The sequence below is a fragment of the Silurus meridionalis genome, chromosome 2, assembly GCF_014805685.1.
Source record: "Silurus meridionalis isolate SWU-2019-XX chromosome 2, ASM1480568v1, whole genome shotgun sequence".
In the NCBI taxonomy this organism is placed as follows: Eukaryota; Metazoa; Chordata; class Actinopteri; order Siluriformes; family Siluridae; genus Silurus; species Silurus meridionalis.
In genome coordinates this window covers 11,288,957-11,310,580 of record NC_060885.1, presented here as the reverse complement: position 1 = coordinate 11,310,580, position 21,624 = coordinate 11,288,957, and the positions used below count along the sequence as shown (strand labels likewise).

General features: G+C 37.0%; 1 protein-coding gene across 1 annotated transcript; it reads right to left on the bottom strand.

Annotated features, from left to right (window-relative positions):
* Window positions 1–184: 184 nt before the first annotated feature.
* Window positions 185–17,165, bottom strand: mmrn2a (multimerin 2a). Its single transcript, XM_046867539.1, has 9 exons — window positions 16,703–17,165; window positions 11,881–12,003; window positions 11,680–11,786; window positions 11,267–11,350; window positions 10,428–10,603; window positions 8,792–8,801; window positions 6,909–7,348; window positions 4,137–5,637; window positions 185–1,670 (listed from the first exon to the last, which is right to left on the bottom strand). Exons 1-9 carry the CDS (start codon window positions 17,050–17,052, stop codon window positions 1,267–1,269), a joined length of 3,195 nt encoding a protein of 1,064 aa, XP_046723495.1. The 5' UTR covers window positions 17,053–17,165; the 3' UTR covers window positions 185–1,266.
* Between the last annotated feature and the right edge of the window lie 4,459 nt (window positions 17,166–21,624).

Here is a 21,624-nt window from a genome sequence, read left to right as displayed (position 1 = left end):
ATCAAGAAATATTCCTTCACTACAAGTCTAAAGCCTGTATTTCCCACTATTTTAAGGGAATGTTTGGAGTCAAGCTTTGTTCTTTTAAATATGTTCCATCTCATGGAAAACATTTAAGTCCCCGTACGAACGTCCCTTAAGAATAGTTTACAGTACACATCATGCAAACAGAAATACACCAGCCTTCATTTACCTTTTTATTGCTTTCTGTGCCACTGAAATGAGCGTTAAACCATAACATAGGTCTCTACATACAGTTGTACAGCGTATGCCAACAATTTTCATTTTAGTGCCAGAATAATATCTTAGGTTTGCCAACATTTTTGTTGTACAAAGGTAGAATTTCAGAAAAATAATTTTTTTAAGGTCATTAAAATGTTCTTCAAAAAAGAAAAATAAATTGTTTAAAAAAAATAAATAGGTAAAAGATTAAAGGAGTAAGTTAAAGCAAATCATTTCCATGTACAGTTACAATAACGTATTGCTGCATAAGCACCGAATGCACTCTTTGGCCGAAAAAGAATATTTTTTGGGGAAAAAAACAGGGCAGTTGTAACGACCAGTCTGTTATTCGTTCTAATTTCTTGGGATTTATGACATTTCTTTTCACATCTGTTTTTCCTATTTAAACATATCAAATGACATTTTATCAAATAAATTAGCATCTCTAACATGATGTAGATGTATAAATGTACTGCTCTGCCTCTCCCTGCCTTGTGTTGGTGACAGTTGGTATGTAATTGTTGCACACCTTTTTCATATAACTTCTGGTTTAATGGGTTCCTTATGAGTTTGCCAAGAAAATACAAATACCATACATATAATTCCTGTCCAATGTATTCATTTTAAGTAAATATTTACTATATGAATCAGTGCTTGTGGCTTATTTCTAATGTATGTGAGGCAAGTGAGTGAACAGCATGCATTAATGACATGATTAAACTTTGGCAGTTATGTTTAAAGTTGCAGCAGAAATGTACAGATATTTGTTTTTTTTCATTAAAGAACAGGCAACATGTCATATGTATAATATCTACAAACACACAGTCTAAACCTGGGATACTCATAGTCAGTATAAAAGCTTATTAGACAACCACACACATGCAAGATGCTTTTTGTGACTAATCAGTGATCAGGAGAAATCTTTTTTAAAAAGTGCATTGATTTATTTTCAATACAATATGAAAATAATCAGGAAATGAAATCTTGCGCATTAGTTCATCCCAGTGTGTGTGTGTTTTCTACTCTTCAGATCTGAGTGTGTGCTCATGTGGTCTGTAGCAGCAGCAGTCCAGCAAAAGTGTTTTCCTGTGGTCTCCCATGCTCCAGTGTTCCCTGCACTAGATCTAGCTGGACCTCTTCACCCTGTTTCAGCTCTAGGAAGCAGATGCGAGTAGCAGGTCCTGAAGACTTCCTCATGCCCTGATGCAGTGATGCTGCCACTTCCTTTCCCCTCTTCAGCTGGGCTAAAGATGGCCCGGGTCCAAAGTCCAGCGTCAACACAAACAGGTACACCCCTGTAGAAGGTGCTCGGAACACGCCCGTTTCAGGTGAATACATCTGGCCGTGGTTTAGGGACATAGTTTCAAACACTACTATACCAGGTGTGTTAGCACCCTCTCTGCTGTAGGCCACAAACATTAGCGGGTTCTCAAGAAGTTGACTGTGTGCTGAAACAAGAAATGGAACACAATCTGATTTAAATGGTTTTATCAAAATGTTCAGGTTTAATTTAGGTTATTTTATCCCCTATGGAAAGAATGTTTGCAGCATACTTATCTAAATTTAATTCAAAATGACCACTAGAGGGAGTGGAATTAAAGAAATGGAATTGCTTGGGGTATAAAAGATCATTTTGACCTGTTTTTCGAACATCAAGGAACATAAATGATAAGAGGTATTCTCTTAATCCTGCTGATCATTCACAATAATGTTAGCTTTACTCAACACCTTTTCTTTATACAGTATATATACACTCTATGCTTTGTGACTTTATCCGTAACAGTTTACTTGCTATTGTTACCACCTTCCACAGAGACCTCCTCTGAGCCTCGGAAGCATTTCCATACCAGCAAACTACACAGTGTCATGATGTTTTCAATAAAAGCCTTGTAAAACATTAAAAATCATTCTCCAATGAACATTGAAAGAAAATGATTATTGTTTTTTTTTATTATTAATATAAATACCTTCTCTGTTGAAGCTTCTTGCTAACATAATCAGTCCATGCATCCCACCTAGGTTTATAGTTCATCATTATACCAAGATATTTTGTAGTTAGGTGCTGGTTGTATTTGCTCCCCAATGATTAATGTAGAAGTTGTGCGCTCTCTCTCTAAAATTGACGGGTAAAATGCAGCATTACGGCATATAGGCTAGTGTTTATTTTTTTCTGCCAAGCAGAACAAAACTCACTTTTTCCGGATAGCTTTTATTTTTGTGATATATTCGGTGATGTTTATTTTCTTGTTTTATTTTTCTCATAATTTTTTATTTGTTTTATTTTATTTATCTTTATTTGTATTTTCTTCTATGTTTGGAAAGCGCATTGAGATGCTACTTTTAAAGGCGCAATATAAAATAAAGATTTATTATCATTAATAGTGTTACATTTAGTTCAATCACTGCGATTCTTCTTTGTACCACTGTCTATTGTTAAAATGTTTACACAAAAATGATTAACCTGCCACCTATATAAACTCTTCATAAGCTCTGATTAAAGCTGCTTTTTGTTATTTTTTTAGACACCACTGAACTCTTTTTGGTTGTTAGGTGACTTCACTCAGTGTCATTCACATAATAGAAATAGAACATGAATTTACTTTTCATGGCATTTTCCTGACAGTTATTCATTATTGTATATTCTGCCTGAGTTTATTATGCCCCCGAAATCAACAGACTGGTTGAGTGTTCCCCTAACCTTCAATTGTGCGTCTCATTTTGTTAATGTGGTGACATTTTTAATAAAGCCTTATGCGTTTCTTGTTAAAGAAATGAATTTTTGTCACCATTGTGCATCATAACAAAAGTACACCAAACCACCATGACCCCTAAACACAAAGTCAAATTGTCTCACATGACTCAGAGTAAATGTCATCTACACATCAAAAACACCTAGCCCCCAGTTTCAGTTCTCATGAGCCTCCATAACCATTTATGAACATTCACTATGATAACAAACCAAAGTTCTATTCAAAATGCAGCCGGCTTCTGTGTCACAGAGGAACATTCAGATTAAACTTTTTTTTTTGCAGTGTATCTGCTTAACTTTGGTAACAAATTATTATTGTATTAATTATAATGATTTGTATTAGTAATGATTTTCTATCAACATATAAAAACTAAAGAGAGCTCTACATTGCAGTTGAAGTGACTGTTCACTAGAGGGACATACTGCTACAGGATAAGTGATAAACACTAACAATGTGCCTCAAACCACACGTCAGGAATTTAAATTTAAAACAGCTATAAATAAGTTTTACATGTTTAAAACTTTGGGTTGATATATATATATATATATATATATATATATATATATATATATATATATATATATATATATATATATATATATATATGAGATCTCTGGCAGTGATTAAACAAAACAGGCCTTAACATTTTCAGTGATGCTGAATGAGTCATTTTTCTGAAAAACATGCATCACTGCTACACTCTTACAAATTCTCACGGATAAGATTTTTCGATTCAGCTTGAGCTGCTTAATTGGCTTGTTCATGATTAACATGGAAAATAGAATGTTGCTAGTAGCTGTAGTGGGAATAGAATCCTTAATGTCTTTAAGTGTACATTCCTGCTCAGTACTTGGATGTTTAACCCCACTACTTGAAACTGCCTTCAAGACAGATGTTTTCTCTCAAGTCCTAGAACACACACAACAGTAACACTCTAACCACTAAAGCATGATGTTACAGGGAATATTTTAGTCCTTGGGCCTTGAATGATGTAAAAAACCTGTGCAATTTAAATAAATAGTCAGGCTTTATGCTTCGAAATTGTGCAGCCTTTTATTACTTTTAACCTGTTATATTTGACCCTTTTATTATTCCTGCTATTACACTGCTTCATTGTTGATTTTTTTCTTTTAAAAGACACTACAAATGTAGTTTCCTTCATACCTGCTGTTTCGAGTGATGTATCCCGCTTGCTGCGCTGCATACCTCTTGTATCTTCGCTTTTCTTTTGCCTATTTCTTTGACTTTTGACTTCTTTTTTCCTCATTAATGCAAACAATTTGTCCAAATCTACTGTTGCTTCTGACTCTGATAGACCTTCAGTGTTACTGAAAACGTGTCTAAAGATCCTGAGATGATCCTCAAGGCTCTTGCGCACGCTCGTCAACTCTTCTCGCAGGTTTCCCTCTAAATCTTTGGAAGCAGCTCCTTGAGTACAATTGCAGCAGGACAGACATTGCTGTTCTCCGAGCTTGATGACATGTGCTTTGATTTGGTTCACTGTCTTTTCCAAAGCAGAGAAGTCCTTGTTTTTGTAACCAATAGGTTCCTCTGAGAAATGGGCAAATTTCTGTTCCTCCTGTCTCCATTTGAGATCCTTATCAAGCCAGTCTGCCAGCTCTGAGGGCTCATACACTGTGGCATCCTCAGAGTTAAGCATGGAAGCCAGGCTTCGACTGTGTCCATTAATCTGTTCCTGCAGGTCGCTGATCAGCATCTTCAGCACAGAAATAGAGTAGGCTTTCTGGTCTTGTGGGGACCAGTCAGAAAACTCCAAAACCTCCACACCAAGAAGGATTTCCAGTATATCACTGTGCCGTATGGCATCTTTCAACAGGGAGCTAAAAGCATTGAACAGGTGTTTTATGTCATGAGTTTGTTTATCGTCCTCTTTCCTTAGAGCTTCAATATTCATTACACAGCCCAAGAGAGAGGACTGCAGTGTGGTTAGGTTTTGGTGCATTGTCCTACGCTTATCTTGCTCAGTTGCCAGCGAGTTCTCAACAGTGTGTAACCTTAAATTAATCTCCTCCACTGTTGGGCTCCAGCCACCATTTATCTGAGCAGTTAACCTCTCTTCTGTTGCACTGTCTAAATCCTGCCTGTTTTCAGTTGCAATCATTGTAATATTAGCTACAGCCTGTTTCAACTGAGCCACTGATGTTCTGAGGCCGGTACAGTCACAGTCTTTGCTACCGGAGCTCATGTTCTTATAGAACAGCGTGAACAGGTAGTCCATGTCTACCTCCATTTCCTGGACTGTGCTTTGGAGAATGGAGACATTTTTGGACACGTCATCAGCATATTTTTCATTTGACACTTTTGCTGCATCCACTTCTAGGAAAGCCTCAATGTACTTGTCCTCAAACTTGCGGTCATTCTGGGTTATACGCTCTTCTAAGGTCTTCCCGAGGTTTTGAAAGTTTTCTATTGTTGTTTTCATTTGATCTTGGTGTTTGTTTAGGGCAGTAAGGTCTGCATCGTTACTGATAACCTTATTGTTCAATCGGGTAATGGCTTCCCAGACTGCAGTGTTCTCCTGAGGCTCTCTGTCAGGGGGTTGCATATTACTTGCACGGAGCAAATCCCTCTGGATCTCCTCCTTCATATGCTCCTGTTGTTGTCTTACCTCTGATAGTGAGCAATTTAGGGAATGGATACTCATCTATGTGCAACAAACAATTGTTAGTGTTATGTATAATGTATAAGTATAATGTTTTTTTAGATACAAGCAACATATCATAGAACATTTGTCTTCTAAAATCTTAAATGCTTTTAAAATATATACACAGACTATATACAGTACAGACCAAATGTTTGGACACAAACCTTCTCATTCAAAGAGTTTTCTTTATTTTCATGACTATGAAAATTGTAGAGTCACACTGAAGGCATCAAGGGCTATTTGACCAAGAAGGAGAGTGATGGGGTGCTGCGCAAGATGACCTGGCCTCCACAGTCACCGGACCTGAACCCAATCGAAATGGTTTAGGGGTGAGCTGGACCGCAGAGTGAAGGCAAAAGGGCCAACAAGTGCCAAGCATCTCTCGGGGAACTCCTTCAAGACTATTGGAAGACCATTTCAGGTGACTACCTCTTGAAGCTCATCAAGAGAATGCCAAGAGTGTGCAAAGCAGTAATCAAAGCAAAAGGTGTCTACTTTGAAGAACCTACAATATGACATTTTTCAGTTGTTTCACACTTTTTTGTTATGTATATAATTCCATATATAATTCCACATGTGTTAATTCATAGTTTTGATGCCTTCAGTGTGAATCTACAATTTTCATAGTCATGAAAAAAAAGAAAACTCTTTGAATGAGAAGGTGTGTCCAAACTTTTGGTCTGTACTGTATATATATATATATAGATATAGATATATAGATTGATTGATTGCAGTCCAAGAGCTTCAGTAAATGTTTACGTCAAACAATAAGGGTTAAAGAAAAATGGCCATATAAGCACTCCTTGTAACCATGATGAGCAGAAAAGCATCTCATCATGCACAAGACACTTGGGTTGCATGGGCTACAACAGCAAAAGACAACATTTGTTTTCACTGCTCTCAGTCAAGAACAAGCTGTTCCCATTAATCTATCATGGGAACAGTCTCAAAGAAATTGAATAGTTAACGCCTGGGAGAAAAAGTGATCTGATCTTTATCCAGTTGTTTCCACCATTCTCTGTACTCTCAAGAGACTATTGTGTGATTCCCTGGAGCTCAGCAGTTTATGAAATACTCAAATCTAGCTCTAACGTCCGTACCACAAAAACACAGAGGTCACACTTTCTCCATTCTAATGTTTGATGTAAACTGAAGCTCTTGAATGTAATCCTAATGGAGTGCACAGTAAGTGTATACTGCTAGTGTATATTTCACATGTAGGAAAAAAGACATTTTAACTTTTTACTTATTTAAAGAAACTATTTTCTGACCTGTAGCATCTTCTGGTTGTGTTTAATTTGGACATCCATGTCAGCCTTCAGATGGGTCAAGTTGTAGTCCATCATGACCTGCTGTGCATATATCTTCTCTTCCATCTGATTATACTGAAGGCTTAGTTGCAAATCGAGTTCCTTCAACTGCTTGAAGGTATCCGCTGTTGCCTCATGCTGCATCAATTCCTCACTGATTTCATCTCCAGTCGATTTGGACTCTCCTTGAACCATTTGGTGAACTAGCATCTTTGTCATGTCTTTCTGTAAGTCTTGCACCTCCTCAGACAGTCGTGCTAGTGTCAGATTGAAGCTGTCAAATATGGGTTGTAGATGTGACATCATGACATCCTTTAAATAGTGGATGGGTACAAGCCCGGGATTTGTGTAATGCGTCTCTGGTGGAGGGCTTTGATGTCCGTTATTCACACCATAGCTGGCTGCAATAAGAAACATTGTCTAAGAATTTACTCAGCAACCTCAGTAAAGTACTTTAGAAAAAACAGTTACTGGCTTTTACCCGTCATGAAAATACATTATGTAGCACAGAATGAAACTGTTAAATGCAAAAAGAAAATGACCTTAGGTTCAAATGCTTTGTTTTTCTATGAGGTATTTAATTGGCAGCAAATAAACCCTCAGCCTTACTGCACCGCCAAACCTAGCGATGATATTTTCATGGTAATTCTTGCAGGCGAAATTTATAACTTGGTATGTCCTCCAGAGGTCTTTCCCTCAACCTTAGACCTGTGAGGTGAAATGAGAAGCTGAGTTTTATAGCCATGAGTGTTTTTCTATCCAGTCATGCAAAAAAATAGTGGCCTGGCCTTCTGGGAGTGGGGCGTGCTAATTTACAAGTCCTGTCATTCTCACGTCTGGACAAACTCATTCTCCCAGTCAGTGGTGTTTCCTTACCGACATTAAAGTGTCATATATCTGACATCAGGGTGTTTGTTACCCAGTGGTCATTTTCTAATTGACGTGAATTACAACTTGGTAGAAGAGGAAAACCCCTGTTCCACATCACAGAATAATCATTTCCTATCGCTTTGAGTAGTCTCCTCTCTGCAAGTGTTGATTTGAATAATCACCAGTAGTTAAGATGAATAATATGATAACTTGATAAAACTGATGTTTGGCAATAATGTTTTGAGTATATTATTTATTTATTCAGTAATAGTATACAGTTTGTAAAAGGCAAGGTGGATTTTCGATGATAGGTAATGTGGATTTATTTATTGCATGTAAATACTTCAAGATTTCTAAAGACATCTGTTCTAAAGACAACTTTTATGAGTTTAATGTACTTATCTTTTTTTTCGTTTGAACACACACACACTCACTCACTCACTCACTCACTCTTTAAATTTGGATATGTACCATAAAATGGAACTTGTGCCTTTATGTGCCTGTTTGTAAATAGCTGTTAGTGAAACATCTTTCTTTTAGTGGAAATAAATCCTCCCTGTAATTAGAACATTTTAACAAAATTTGGCATATAATTAACTCTACCCAGTTATGTTTTTCTTGTAAGGGCCTTTAATGGATCACTTAATCCAGTCTGAGATATTTGATGCAATCAAATACTGTGGCAAACTACAATAAGTATAGGATGTTGATTTTTTTTTTTTTTCTATTCCATTACATCACTGCTTCCAGCCGCTTTGGAAATTCTCTCATAGCTTCTCATGTATTTGATAATGAAACATGTTTTCATCCTATATTGCAGCCTGCATATCAATTACATCCCGTTACACCATTCTCTATGTACAATATATTTAGGGGGTTTTTTATGTCCAGAGAAAGAGAGGATATCCTGGGCAGGAAGCTGCAGTGAGAGAGAGACAGTGAGCAGGAGGAGTCACTGCACAGATTCTACTTACTGTGCTGTGTCTGTAAGGATATACAGAAGACAGACTGTAGACCTGACAAGCTCTGATTGTGTGTGCACAGCACTACAAGATTTGCACTAATGAGCCTTTACTGATGTATGTTTGCAGCTTTTACTGATAAGAGATGAGCTGCAATCATTTGTTAGTTTAAGGGTAGATTCTGCATGCGTCATTAATATCAGTCACTAAAAAGACAGATTTTTGTTCACAATAATCTTCTCTTGAAAGGCAATACTTTTTGTGCTCCTCCAGACACATTGTTGGTGATCAGAACATGATCCAAATTGGAAATTGTGCTGGCCAAAAGTGAATTTTCCTACTTTTAAAATGCCAATTGTAATTTCCTGCCTTTACATTCACTATAAAATCGGTTGTATTATAAAATGAATTGTTTTAGGTCTGTGTTTAAAGCATTGCGAATTAGGAAAGTACCAGCTTGCTAAAATAATTAATCTAGCGCCCTAAAAGGCCCTTGAATTTTCTGTCTGAACATTAAGAAGTATTTCAGATTCTGGAATGGATCCATGCAGCGGCAGATTTAATAGAGTTTCACTTACTGGACTCATGTCTGCATAGGTTTGTTTTGGTTCAGTGCTTTGATTGTGTAACAAATAGACCTAAATGACAAAACTGACAGCTCAGTGTGTATTTATATTCGGCAATGAGAAAAAGATTCTTTGCATGGTGTTAACAATTTTGTCATGATATGAACTAAGAAAAGACTTCAACTGTGATTTTTCTAATTAAATGGAAAGGGTCATAAGGTCATTTCTAAACAATTTACAAAACATTTAAAAACAATGTTCTTTGATTTGATCATCTGAATAAAAAGCTTTAAATAAAGGGAAGAAGAAGAAGAAAGACCTTATTTTTTTACATTCTACACTAGTTTATGGGGTCCGAAAAGACCCCCAAATTGTCAGAGCAATATCCTTTAAACACGAGACCAAAATAGACTTAATGCACAGCACTGTGTTTGGTGGAAACCACAAACACTTGACCCTGAATGTCTGAAAATAGAAAAAAAAAACTGCAAATATAATACAATAAATGTAGTAACAGTTGACCAAAATTCCACCAAACTGATTTTGAGTTAATTTGACCAGAACCATTCCTGAAAATGCATGCATGTATTTACTTTTGCCTATAATGGCTTCTGTGCATTGACTTACTAGTGTTAAATAAACAAAAAGAGAACTTGAGTGCCTGCACAGAGCCCTGACTTAAACCCCACTCACCACATTTAAGATGAAATAGAAATGCCAATATCTAACGATATTAGAGTTTGACCCTGCTTAAATTCTTCTGCCTTGATGAGCACAAATTCCCTACAAATAAAAAATAATTGATGACAATTACAGTGTGATGGTTAGGTGTCCACATACTTGTAGCCATATAACTCGTCCAGTCATGGAACTAAAATAGTGTACCATATGCCGAGAATATCGATATGCTAAAAAAGACACACAAACCAGTATTTTATATTTCCTGATTTTTTTTTTTTTGCCTATCTTAGGATATTGCCCTCCATACATTTTAGACATTCAGAGATAATTGGGAACATTTTAATTTGTGAACCATGAAATAATCATTCCTTGCATATCAGAATTTTTGATCCAGCACTTACCACCTCTCTCACGGTGAGGCTCATGGTCAGTTTGAGGGCTTGGGTAAAACCATCGCTGGCGCTGGGGTGTTTTTCCTTTTGCTTCTCTTCAGAATTTTGGGACACATACATCGAGTGGAAGGAGTCTTGACTGTCATTCTGCTCCTGGTTGTGGTCGTTTATTAGCTTCTTAGATTCTGAGGAGAATATAAAAGTGCGGTATCTTAATAAAAAATCTGAAAAGTTGCACTTATTTTCATCACATCATTGTTACGCAGAGATACCCTTTTCCCCACTTTGCATGGAAATCATATGCTCCAAAATTAAACTTAAGAATTTGACATCCTTGCCAAATCATTAACATTTAACAAAAATAGCCATGTCTGAAAAATGACCTTAGTCTTGATTGGCTCAATTCTGTTACACTTTTGGGTTGTCTTTTCTAAACAAAGTGTGTTCTGTGAAGACAGTAGCCTTTTTTTGCATGGCTTATGTCTATTTTAGATATTATAAGTGCACTTAAACAGACTATTATTTCACTTGGGGTTTTTTTTTGTTGCATGTTTTGCTTAGCGTGTGGTTTATTCCAATCACATTTCTTTTTGGGTTCTCCAATGGAGCAATCCAGTCACACACTCGCCATGTGACGTAGCCTTGTTATAAATCCTGGAAGAACTGGATGTTCACACACCCTTTCCCTTCTCCCATGAGGGTGATGACCTTCCCACAGTCGGCTACCGATTTGAGTCATGTTTCATTGTTTCCTCAGTTTGTTATGCTACAACTGGCACTGGTGCAGCTAATGGAGTGAGCAGGGATGTGTTTCAGTGTGCTTCAAACAGATAAGCATGGACAAATACCTGTATCTTTGAGCTCTGGACCTCCTGGATGAAGCCTGATGTCAGTGTCGGAACCGTTGGAATCAATGACATGGCTGTTTTCGGCTGGAGGATTAAAAAAAAAAGGCAAATGGTGAATTGGCTTATCGTGTTTTTATATATATATATATATATATATATATATATATATATATATATATATATATATATATATATATATATATATATATATACACACACACACACACACACACACACACACACACACACACACACACACACACACACACACACACAAAATGCATCCAGAATGTCCAAATTTTATCAGTGTAAAGCAAAATAGAGATGAAAAGTTTAATTGGACAATAAACTGTATTTCAATCCAGAATTACAATCCAATTAAAGTCTATGTTTTTCAAATGATATTTTAGTACCAATTTCCTCGCAATGTTGTCCACCATGACCAGGACAACATCTCCACAAGAGTGCTGTGATTAGCTTCTGCTTCGCTCTGTACACTGGACGTGTGTCCAGCTTATACCTGTATAACAAGTAGAAAATGTAATCAATATTACTGTAATTTTTATTGCCAGTATTTGAGATAAACTCTATAAAAAGGTTTGGATCTCACTTACATGATTAAATGGCAGTCTGGTGCTCCAATAGGGCAGGGACTCTGGGACTTGATAATGTATTTCTCAGTACCACAGGACACTGCCATGGTGACTTCACGCTTATGCACATACGCACACCAGTTTCTGCAAGAAAACATTTAGTAAGATTAAGTAAGAAAGCCATGATAAATCAAGTATGTATGGTATAGAGATCTTTGATGTTTGGCATAAGCTAATGACTGCAAAGAAAAACTAAGCTAGTGTGGTGAATTGAGTAAAGGGGTCATAAGAGGACTTTAGGGTGTAATGACCATGCAAGCATGGCGCTCTGAATTTTCTGTAGAGAAGATATTACCTGGAGAAATATTGGAAATTGAACAACTTTGAGAATTGAGTTTCTGCTCTTGGGGAATGTTACATTTCTCAGCTTATTGGAAGAAGAAATCTGGTGAATGTGTGTTTTGGATGAACTTTTGATTACATAAGAGTTTTATATTCTTGATCCAAATATATGATGGCCTGGGGAAAATTAATTCTAGAAAACATACGAAAAAGGTTGACCGATATGTTTTTCCTGATTATACCATTATTTACCGTCTTAGAAAATTCAATTATTAATTAAATTTTGTTTAATCTTGCCTAGATTTTCCCAACAGAGAACATTTTTTGGAAAGAGACAGTCAGTCTGCCAAAATCTTGCGATTTCAGTGTGATGCTCACACAGTGAATGCCAGGCTTTGATTTAGTTGTTGGTTAGTTTAATGCTGTAGTAAAATGGATATAAAGGTTGATCATTTACATCTGTAGTCAGACACCAGCGATCAAAATCTTTTTTGTGATAATTAAACTTTACTTTACAGTATATTTAAATACTGGGAACTACATTTAGTAGACAATTTTACCCTGTAAAGGATTTTTTCCAGGCCAGCACACACAAGTGACTCTACATAGTTGTCTCAAGTGCAAATATGATGTAGCAGCTACTGTATGATTAATGTTGCTCATAGATTTTTAGGAATCCTTAATGCCTGGCTTATTAAATAACCCATGCTCATTTAAAAAAAAAAAAAAAAGAACAAGTTGTGCATATTCTTGCTTCTTGCCTAATAGCCCAAAACTGACCAGGGGTTCCTTCGCCATTAGGGTCATTGAAGCTTTATCTTGAGCTGACACACAGTATTGTGTTTGAAACAGCAGTATTCATCATAACATCTGGCTTTACTTCATTTCTTTTAGATGAGATGGAGGATGCAAACGTTTGAGCCGAGGAGCGGCTCTGCACCATATCATTGTATGTGAGATTCTAAGTGTTGTCTGTAGTCATGTCTTTTATTAATATATTTCCAGTGGGAGTAATAGGAGATGCGATTTAGATAGCGAGTTGTTATTTTTACTTGTTCACTCCTCCTGGAGCGCATGAGTAAGCCAGTATACATTCTGTTATCTTTAGCCAAATCTGCTCTTTTGCTGTGGGCTTTTGTTTGAAATGTTAATTCGTTTTGTATGTGTGGGAGCGTGAGAGGAACAGACTTATCTTTGTGTTATTTGTGTACTGTTTATGGGCCATGTTTAACACTTTGTGTATGTGTAACCTATTCTTAGGATTTATTCTAATTTCTAAACTTCCACTCATTGTTGCTCATTCATGTTACATGTGTAACATTAAAAAAAACAAGCAAAAATATTATTTATTCGTCTTGGAATTTCATGACTTTTTCTCTTGAAGTGATCCGAAAACAAAATTGTTTCCTTTTCCATCTTGTTGATTTATATCCGTAGTAATGTTTGTGCTCGTTTTATCATGAACTAATGTGTCTTTTTTTCTTTCAAAAATGAGTTTCTCTAACCTTCTCTAACTTTCACCTAAATTTCAATAAGAGTGTCTTAGACATGCTGTGGAAAAACATATAAACAAATACAGGCACCGTATGTCTTTCAGGTCTTGAACTCTGGGCCAAACATCACACTGTGCTGCCAGCAGCAGACCCTGTAATATCAGAAAGACAACCTAATGTTTGCCTCAATGTGAAACACCATGGAAAGACCAGCAAAATAATGTAAGTATCCTTGTTTTTAATATTTTTAGAAATCCTAATAATATTAAAAACAAGGATAGTTACATTATTTTGCTGGCCTTTCCAGGGTGTTTCAAAGATTATTTGGAGTTATGTGGTTCTGGTCAAATCAGGAGTGTCATGTTAACGTACCAGTTGATCCCTCAGGGAACAGTGGGAGAGTTTATCTTGGCAGCATGGTCTTGAAAATAATATGGAAATAAACTTCTTCCAACAACTACTTTTCCTATCCACTCCCCAGACTACCTGCATCTGTTCCAGTATCAGGGAAAAGCAGAATAATATATGGATGCTTCTGTCTTTTCTTGCATGTCTTTTATTTCTGTTTTTGTTCTATGTTATTTCACATCAGCAGCCTGACAGTTGTGCTCTATGCCCTTGTGAGTCACATCCTGCTACATGCGGATGGCCTCATGGATATACATCTTCATAAGCATTGTTTTTCTGCCCGATTATCCTGTTCCAGATGCATTGCTTCCTCACAGGAAGGAAGAATATGATGATGTCTGTCTTTTAGATCCTCTTTGTCCTTTGACCCGGGTTTACTTGCTAAAAATAAATTTGCTGCTATGCAGGAAGAGACATTTTATGTTGGTAGGAGAATCACCATCACCATAACATATGCACAGATATCCATTTCTGTCTCATTCTATACTGTACCTATTGGTGACGTGGGGGGGGATACATTGTGCAATGTGCTACAGTTAAAGCTTTGTGTTACAATTTTGCTTTTGTTTTGATCTCTGCTTGAATAGATATCTACATCCTGGAACGATAAAAATCAGGCTTTTCTATTTTGTCAAAATCCCAAAATGCAACACACAATGATCTAATGTTGGTTTAACTGCAAGATCTGTAAGACCAAGATAACCAGCTGTGATATGCTCAGACCTCAGTTAGGAAAATAAACAGTATCCAAAAATCTTTCAATCTCAGCTTCAAAGTTGAAGCAATACACCAGCACCTAAGTTAAAATGAAAGTAATTTAACAAAATCCAGTGCAAGAATTAAGTGAGTAAAAAGGGGATTTGGGAACATGGCAGCAGGGGGTAATAGGGAAACAACAAAAGGTAGACCGCATTTATAAAGATCACAAAGGGGGGCAAATAAAAGGCAGGAAGAGAAGTCTGAGGTGCAGTGAAGTTTGACCAGAGTTTGTATTTGATTTAGCCAAAGCGCACCCATCTGATTCACCAAAAGGTTTAATTCCAATTTGGATTACATATGCTGACGTTTTCTCAGAAGGTGGAAATATTTTTATTCACTTGTCGAGTCCACTGGAACTGAAGAATGCTCAAGGTATTTGCACAAGAAGTTAGTTCTACATCCCCAGTCCACCACTCCAGTTCTTCAATGTATTTTTCTATAATTATGCTGTGTCATTCTTTGTGTCATTGTCTCGAATCTTGACTGGTTCATTCAGAGATATTCATGCGTGCAAATGCTCAGCATTATTCGAAAAAGTTCCTTTCTCTCCTTTTCCATCTGTCCCTGATGTCCTGGACCTCCCCGATCACATCTGCTCTTTTATAGGCCCTTCCTCAAACAACACTTTTATGATAAACATTCATGTTTTCTGAAGGCTACCTTTGTTCTATTGTACACTCTGATGGAGTGTGTTCTATTGGGAATCCTTTAAAGTCTGAGATTATGCTTAGTTTAAAAATGATATATTGAAACCCAGACCATAGTGGATCTAAAACAAGTGCCAAAAATGCTGTCTTTTCAAATACAGAGCCTTTTGCAATTACCTGCACCTTCTTCAATGGGGCCTCAACACTTAAAGAACTTGCTAGTTGTTAATATTGTGCTGGTATAGTAAATGACACACATTATACACCATGTAAATATTCTATTTGCCATCTTCTCTCAGCACAGAGCACCTTAAGCCTGCATTTTATTAAGAATATATGAAAGCTCCTGAATTTTAACAGTGGCAAAGAACATCTAAACTGCTTGTCTTCTGAATAAATATCTACAGCCGTTTAAATCATTTGGAGGAACACTGTGAGCAAACCTGCCTTGTTCCAGGAACAATCTGTGATGTGAAGAATTTGCTCAGGTTAAAAGAGTAATGGTCTGCCAGAATCCTCCAACCATCAGAAACATGGCTCAGAGTTTGAAGGAAAGTTGCTTGTGGTAGTTAGGATAGATTGCTATTGATTAGCTCTAGTTAAGAGGAAACACATGCACTTCTGACACTCTTGGGATGCCCATGTCACAAGATCAAAACCATTGAAGCACAGGTACCTCAAGAAACAGCTGTATTAGAGAATCTCTAGACCAGACATTGTGGGGGGTAAATGAAACTTTGGGTTTTTGTTTAATAAATTCTCTGCTTTTGTTTAGTTTTCTTGTCAACTTAGCAGCAATTATCAGAGAGATCAAGAAGATAACTGCTTGCCTCAGGAAGGCAGCCCGAAAGATTCAAACTGATGTAAGTATTCTCAGAAGACACCCATGTTTTGCCTGTGTTCGCCTTGTTCTTTTTTGTTTTTATTGCTCTACTTTTATAATTAGAAACTCAGGGTGGGTGGTTCTCCAAACAAACTAAAGAGCTAAATGTAGCAGTAAGTCCAGCAGGCCTTTTTATGACCTGCATCATGGCTATAAACACAGACAGGTGTTTATTTTTCCTAATCTACCCTGCACAAGGAAAATATTGCTGCTTATGTCAGGGTTTGTAATTCCAAAAATGAATTATTAATATGAATAAACAATGAATGAATGGTAGATACCTGCAAAAGAGCATATCATTATATGCTTACCCCATACGCATTGGATTGTTACTGCTTTGAGTCTTTGCTGAACCATGTTCTGTGTCCACAGTGAGATCCTCAGATGGATGCCTATGACTTGGGTTACCATGCCTATGCTCCAGTGGATACGGAGCAGTTTCAGAGACGTCAGGATTTTCTTCATGTTCTCCAGAACTTTGATGTCCTGTTCCAGAATATCCATATGGATCTCCATTAACCCAATCACCTTGGCGTTGGGAAAGTATGTGCTTTAATCCTTTTTTCTCTCCATCTTTCAGGTCTTGAACTCTGGGCCAAACATCACACTGTGCTGCCAGCAGCAGACCCTGTAATATCAGAAAGTTTTTCAACACAATCATGTCTGCTTGCCTCCTCCACTAAACATGAACACATACACACTTATTCCCAGGCTCTGATGGCTCACTGAAAGCAATGCTTGCTTTAAAGCTGTTGTTGCTTTTTGGACACACCCCCCATCTTACAAATCTCCTTTGGTACCCCCGCCTCCCATCAGGTCCCAAATATACCCCCCCCCACCTCCACCGCCCCTTCTTGTCTCTGCTCTCCTCCTCCTTTTAATGGTTTCAAAGTCCTGCAACAATCCACGGAAATGAACCTCCCAACACACCACCTTTCATGGAAAGGTCACCAAACAATGTGACAGAGCTGCCTGCAAATCAGCTTTTCTTACTCCCCTGACCCACACACACAGTGGTAAATGAGGAAACAGGCCATTTCTCTTGGCTGATCACTGGAATTTCTGTCTTTGTCACTTTTTCTGTCTATAGCCAGCTGACCAAATCCAGGAAATGATGTTGAAAGGCAAGTTGGACATTTTGGAATGTTACCTGTAGATATATTTTTTTTTACCTTTTGCCACCCAGTAACACACAGTGAAGTTCACTAAGCAGTGTAGAAAAGTGATAATGGCTGCTTACTTTTACAATGAGTCAATGTTTTAGGTGAAACTGGATATAGGTCTTCTATTTGTTTCGTTTTAGTTGACATAAAAACACTTGTTTTTTCACTGATTCCTACTGTATCAGGTTTGTGACTGTGTATTTTGGCTTGTCTTCTTTTTTCTGAAAAGATAAACATACTAGAGTAAGGGAAAATATTTATATTCACTTTGTAGCCATATTTTAGCCTTCTTTTATCCTTGTCATGGTTGCTATTGATCCATAGCCTGGGTTCAAGGCAGATATACACCTTGAAAAGATGATTTCTTGATTTCTAATACCGCTTTTACATTGTCATTACTTTACATATATTATTGTACCTTGACGCTTGTCACCAAGACAAATATCTTGTGTTTGTAAGTACACTTGGCAATAAAACCCATTCTGATAGGTTAATTAATGCATGTGTGCCTTGTGCCAAGTGTTCACGGGATAGTCTTCAAATCCACAATGACCCTGACCAGAATGAAAGAATTACTCAAGATAAGTGAAGGTGAATATATAGAATACACAATATGTGTTGGGATTTGAAATCTATTGATCTACCACTTCCCACTGTAGGAGTATGAGTATGTTTTGAAGTTAGTCTGCATGTAAACACCATAGACCATATATGACACATTCACCTTAGAGCAGAGGTTCTCAATCTAGTCTTCATAATAATACAGACATGAACTGTCTAGGGAGACGCTCAGAGTAAAATTTTCATTCCCACTGCCTTAAAAAAAAAGGTCAACTCCATATTCATACAACTTTAGTCATTAAGGGTGACGGTCCTACACAATTTAGTAATATCTGTCATCAAAGACCTGATTTAACTTAGTAATAATTCAAATACATTTTTGGGAAAACCTGAGACCAAAAATCAACATATATTCTTCAGAACATTCTCTATGCACCCTTTTTACCACACTGGGCAGGAGGTGGCAGCACTCAAACACACAAAGCACAGGACTGTTTTTATTTCCTTGCAGTGGGAGGAGCTACAAACCTGAAAGACTTTATTTACTGATGGAAAACTTTCCAGTGCAGTAATTAGAGGCACACTTTCTAATGTGACACCTATAATCCCTAAATGCTTTAGCAGCCTTGCTAGATATCACGGGTTACTCAGCCTGAGATCCCCATCTGCTATCTTTTCATTAGTGCACGGTTCATTAGAGGCCTGATATATAAGTGGAGGTTTAGCAGTAAACTGCAGACACACTGGGGTGCCAACACATGTTTCATGGTGATCAAGTGCCAAGGAGAGTTATTTTGGAAGCATTTATTGGCAAATGGAAGCTTTATTTAGGCTTAAGTTCAAATGTCTCCTTTATCTGCAGGGGCATATGTAAACTCTAGCAAGTTCTTAACTTTTGTTTAGGAAATAAAGCCACTGCAGTACATATCAACCAGTAAACGAAAAAAAGAATAACCTGAAACACCTGGAAGCATTATTTGGAAATGAATAGGAAGAAGAATTCCATACATGTGCTAGTGTTTTGCTGTATTTTACAAAGCTGAGAGAGCAATCACTCGAACATTTAGGATTCTTTGTAACAAGCATCCTTTGTTCTTGCTGGCTCGGGCACAGCTAGTCATTGCACACACTCGATGGGAATAAGATAAGGGGATCTTTGGGCAAATAAGAATCTGTTTTGTTAACAATATTTTATATTTACCTCACCATTTTATTTGTGTTGGCCATTTTGAAAATAGAAAAGCAGCATTTACAGTAATCTGGATGCAGTTAATTATAATAAGTACTGGTCATACACATACATTTTATTTACCTGCATCATCTTACCCTTAGGATTTTTGTCCTGTAGTTATTTGTGCACAAAGTGTGTGTCTCTGTGTGTCTCTGTGTGTCTCTGTGTGTCTCTGTGTGTCTCTGTGTGTGCAAGCATATTTAGTGGCAACCTTTAGCCTAAAGCTCTGGTACTTTTGCAGTGGATCTGGAGTAAAGTTGGAGGGTTTTTAGAATGAGTAATATCAGCAGTCTCTGCCCTAAATGCTTCAGCCCCTACACACACACACACACACACACACACACACACACACTTGAGGTACCAGTGACAAGTGTTCTTGTCTCTTTCTTTACTGTGGATCTGCCTGATTATTCACCCTAGCTTTGGATTGAGTTCTCTTTAATTGGATTAGCTGGATATGGTTTCACATCAATAGCTTTAAGATCCATGAAGTTACTGAGCAACTCAAGAACTATGGTGCTGGATTTGGAATGTAGTTAATGTCAACAGTCTGCTATACTGAGGTTGCATCTGATCACCATCACCGCACACCTAAACAAAGTTCAACTGTAACAAAAGGACATTCGGTGACACCCAGATGAGGATGAGTTCCCTCTTGAGTCTGGTTCTTCTCAATGTTACTTCCATCTCGGGGAGTTTTTCCTTGCCACAGTTGCCATTGGCTCGCAAACTAGGGACAAACGTACAATTATAAAGAACAATCATAATCTTTATTATTGCGTTACATGTGTAAAGCTGCCTTGAGAAAATGTTCATTGTTAAAAGCAATATATAAATAAAAATTAATTGAATGAGTCAAACACTGATTGATATTTATTAAAATTATCATGAGCTCAAAACCTTCTCTTCAATTAAATTACGCAAATAAGGCCATGGGTGTTGTGGCAAGCTGGTCAGTAGTTTCCTCCATCATTAATTACTCTCAAAATGTTCTGCTTGCTCTTGACCTGATGCTGAACTGTATGTTTGTGCTAAGTAGACGCTGTACCACCAAGCGGCAATCAAAACAAGTTCAAAACAGAGCGTGTGCTCTACCCTGATTCATGGCATATTGCGTACTTGACCAGTTAAGCTTTTTCCACTAATAAATCAAAAGGAATGACTGATTTCACAAAATGTAGTTAAGTCACAAGTAAGATATTTGACTTTGAAATGTAGTGAAATTAAAGTTAAATTCTCCTCAGTGAAGTACAGATAAGTGAAAAAACTACTTAAGTACAGAAACAAATTACATGTCCACCACTGGCTATTATGAATGGACCTTCAGTGCCTCCCGGATGCCTTTTGAGTCTGTTATATATCTCTGGGAGTTTTGCCATGCCACATTTGCCACTTGCTTGCTCATTAGGGATAAACGTATAAGAAACAACATATGGGCTCCAAACTTGTACATTCCAACTTATACATATACCCATAATTATTATTTAAACTAGCTACATAAAACAGATGCCACAGATAGAGCCATTCAGTGATTGTCTGACATTGACAGAAAAGATCTTGTTTTTGTAGTGTATATCGATATTTATTTTATGGGCTTCTAAAATAAATCAATGAGAAAGCCACTGCCAATGCATTAGCAATTAGCTGTATTTTTTCCATTATTTTCCTCACTGAGCAATCACTTCATAGTTAACAAGGCTGTTGTTTTGTTTGTTTTAATAATGTTTTTTTAAGGTTTTTAGAATGTTCAAGACTTCAGAATGTAAGAGGCTTTGAACATTAACTGTAAAAAGAACTAAAACTTCGAAAATATACATATGACTGCAAAAGTCATGTGAGCAGCTCTTCTTATAATTGGCAAAGGCTTCTCTATACACATATAAGTGGCAAAGGCTTATGTGTACTTTAGCATGTAACTGCTAATTAATGTTTCACTTCTCTGACATTGTGATACCGAAGAGACTGTGCTTGCGTTTAGCCATTTCTGTGTACAAGGTTACTCTCAGTCCTAAATCTATCAAAAATATGTAAAAATAATTGAATATGTCAAAAAATGTTTTGGTGACACTAAAATACTAATCTTGAAATGATTACCTGTATGAATTCCTTTATTGCTTTACCTATTTTTTTTTATTATTACTGTTATTACTACTATTAACATATCACTAAAATACTATGGGTTCTATCATCTCTTCCTTGGCACCATAGTAAGGGCAGGTACTGTATAAGGTACATTCTATTGCTTTTAATGATTAGCATATTTGAAACTCCTCTTATT

Bases quoted from the DNA above. Each gene is read 5' to 3' on its own strand.
- mmrn2a (XM_046867539.1), bottom strand. From the start codon at position 17,052: ATGATTGTGTTGAAAAACTTTCTGATATTACAGGGTCTGCTGCTGGCA. The intron at 11,787-11,880 runs GTAAGTGAGATC...CTTGTTATACAG, and splicing joins CCAGACTGCCATTTAATCAT to GTATAAGCTGGACACACGTC. The intron at 11,351-11,679 runs GTACTAAAATAT...TTAATCCTCCAG, and splicing joins ACAACATTGCGAGGAAATTG to CCGAAAACAGCCATGTCATT.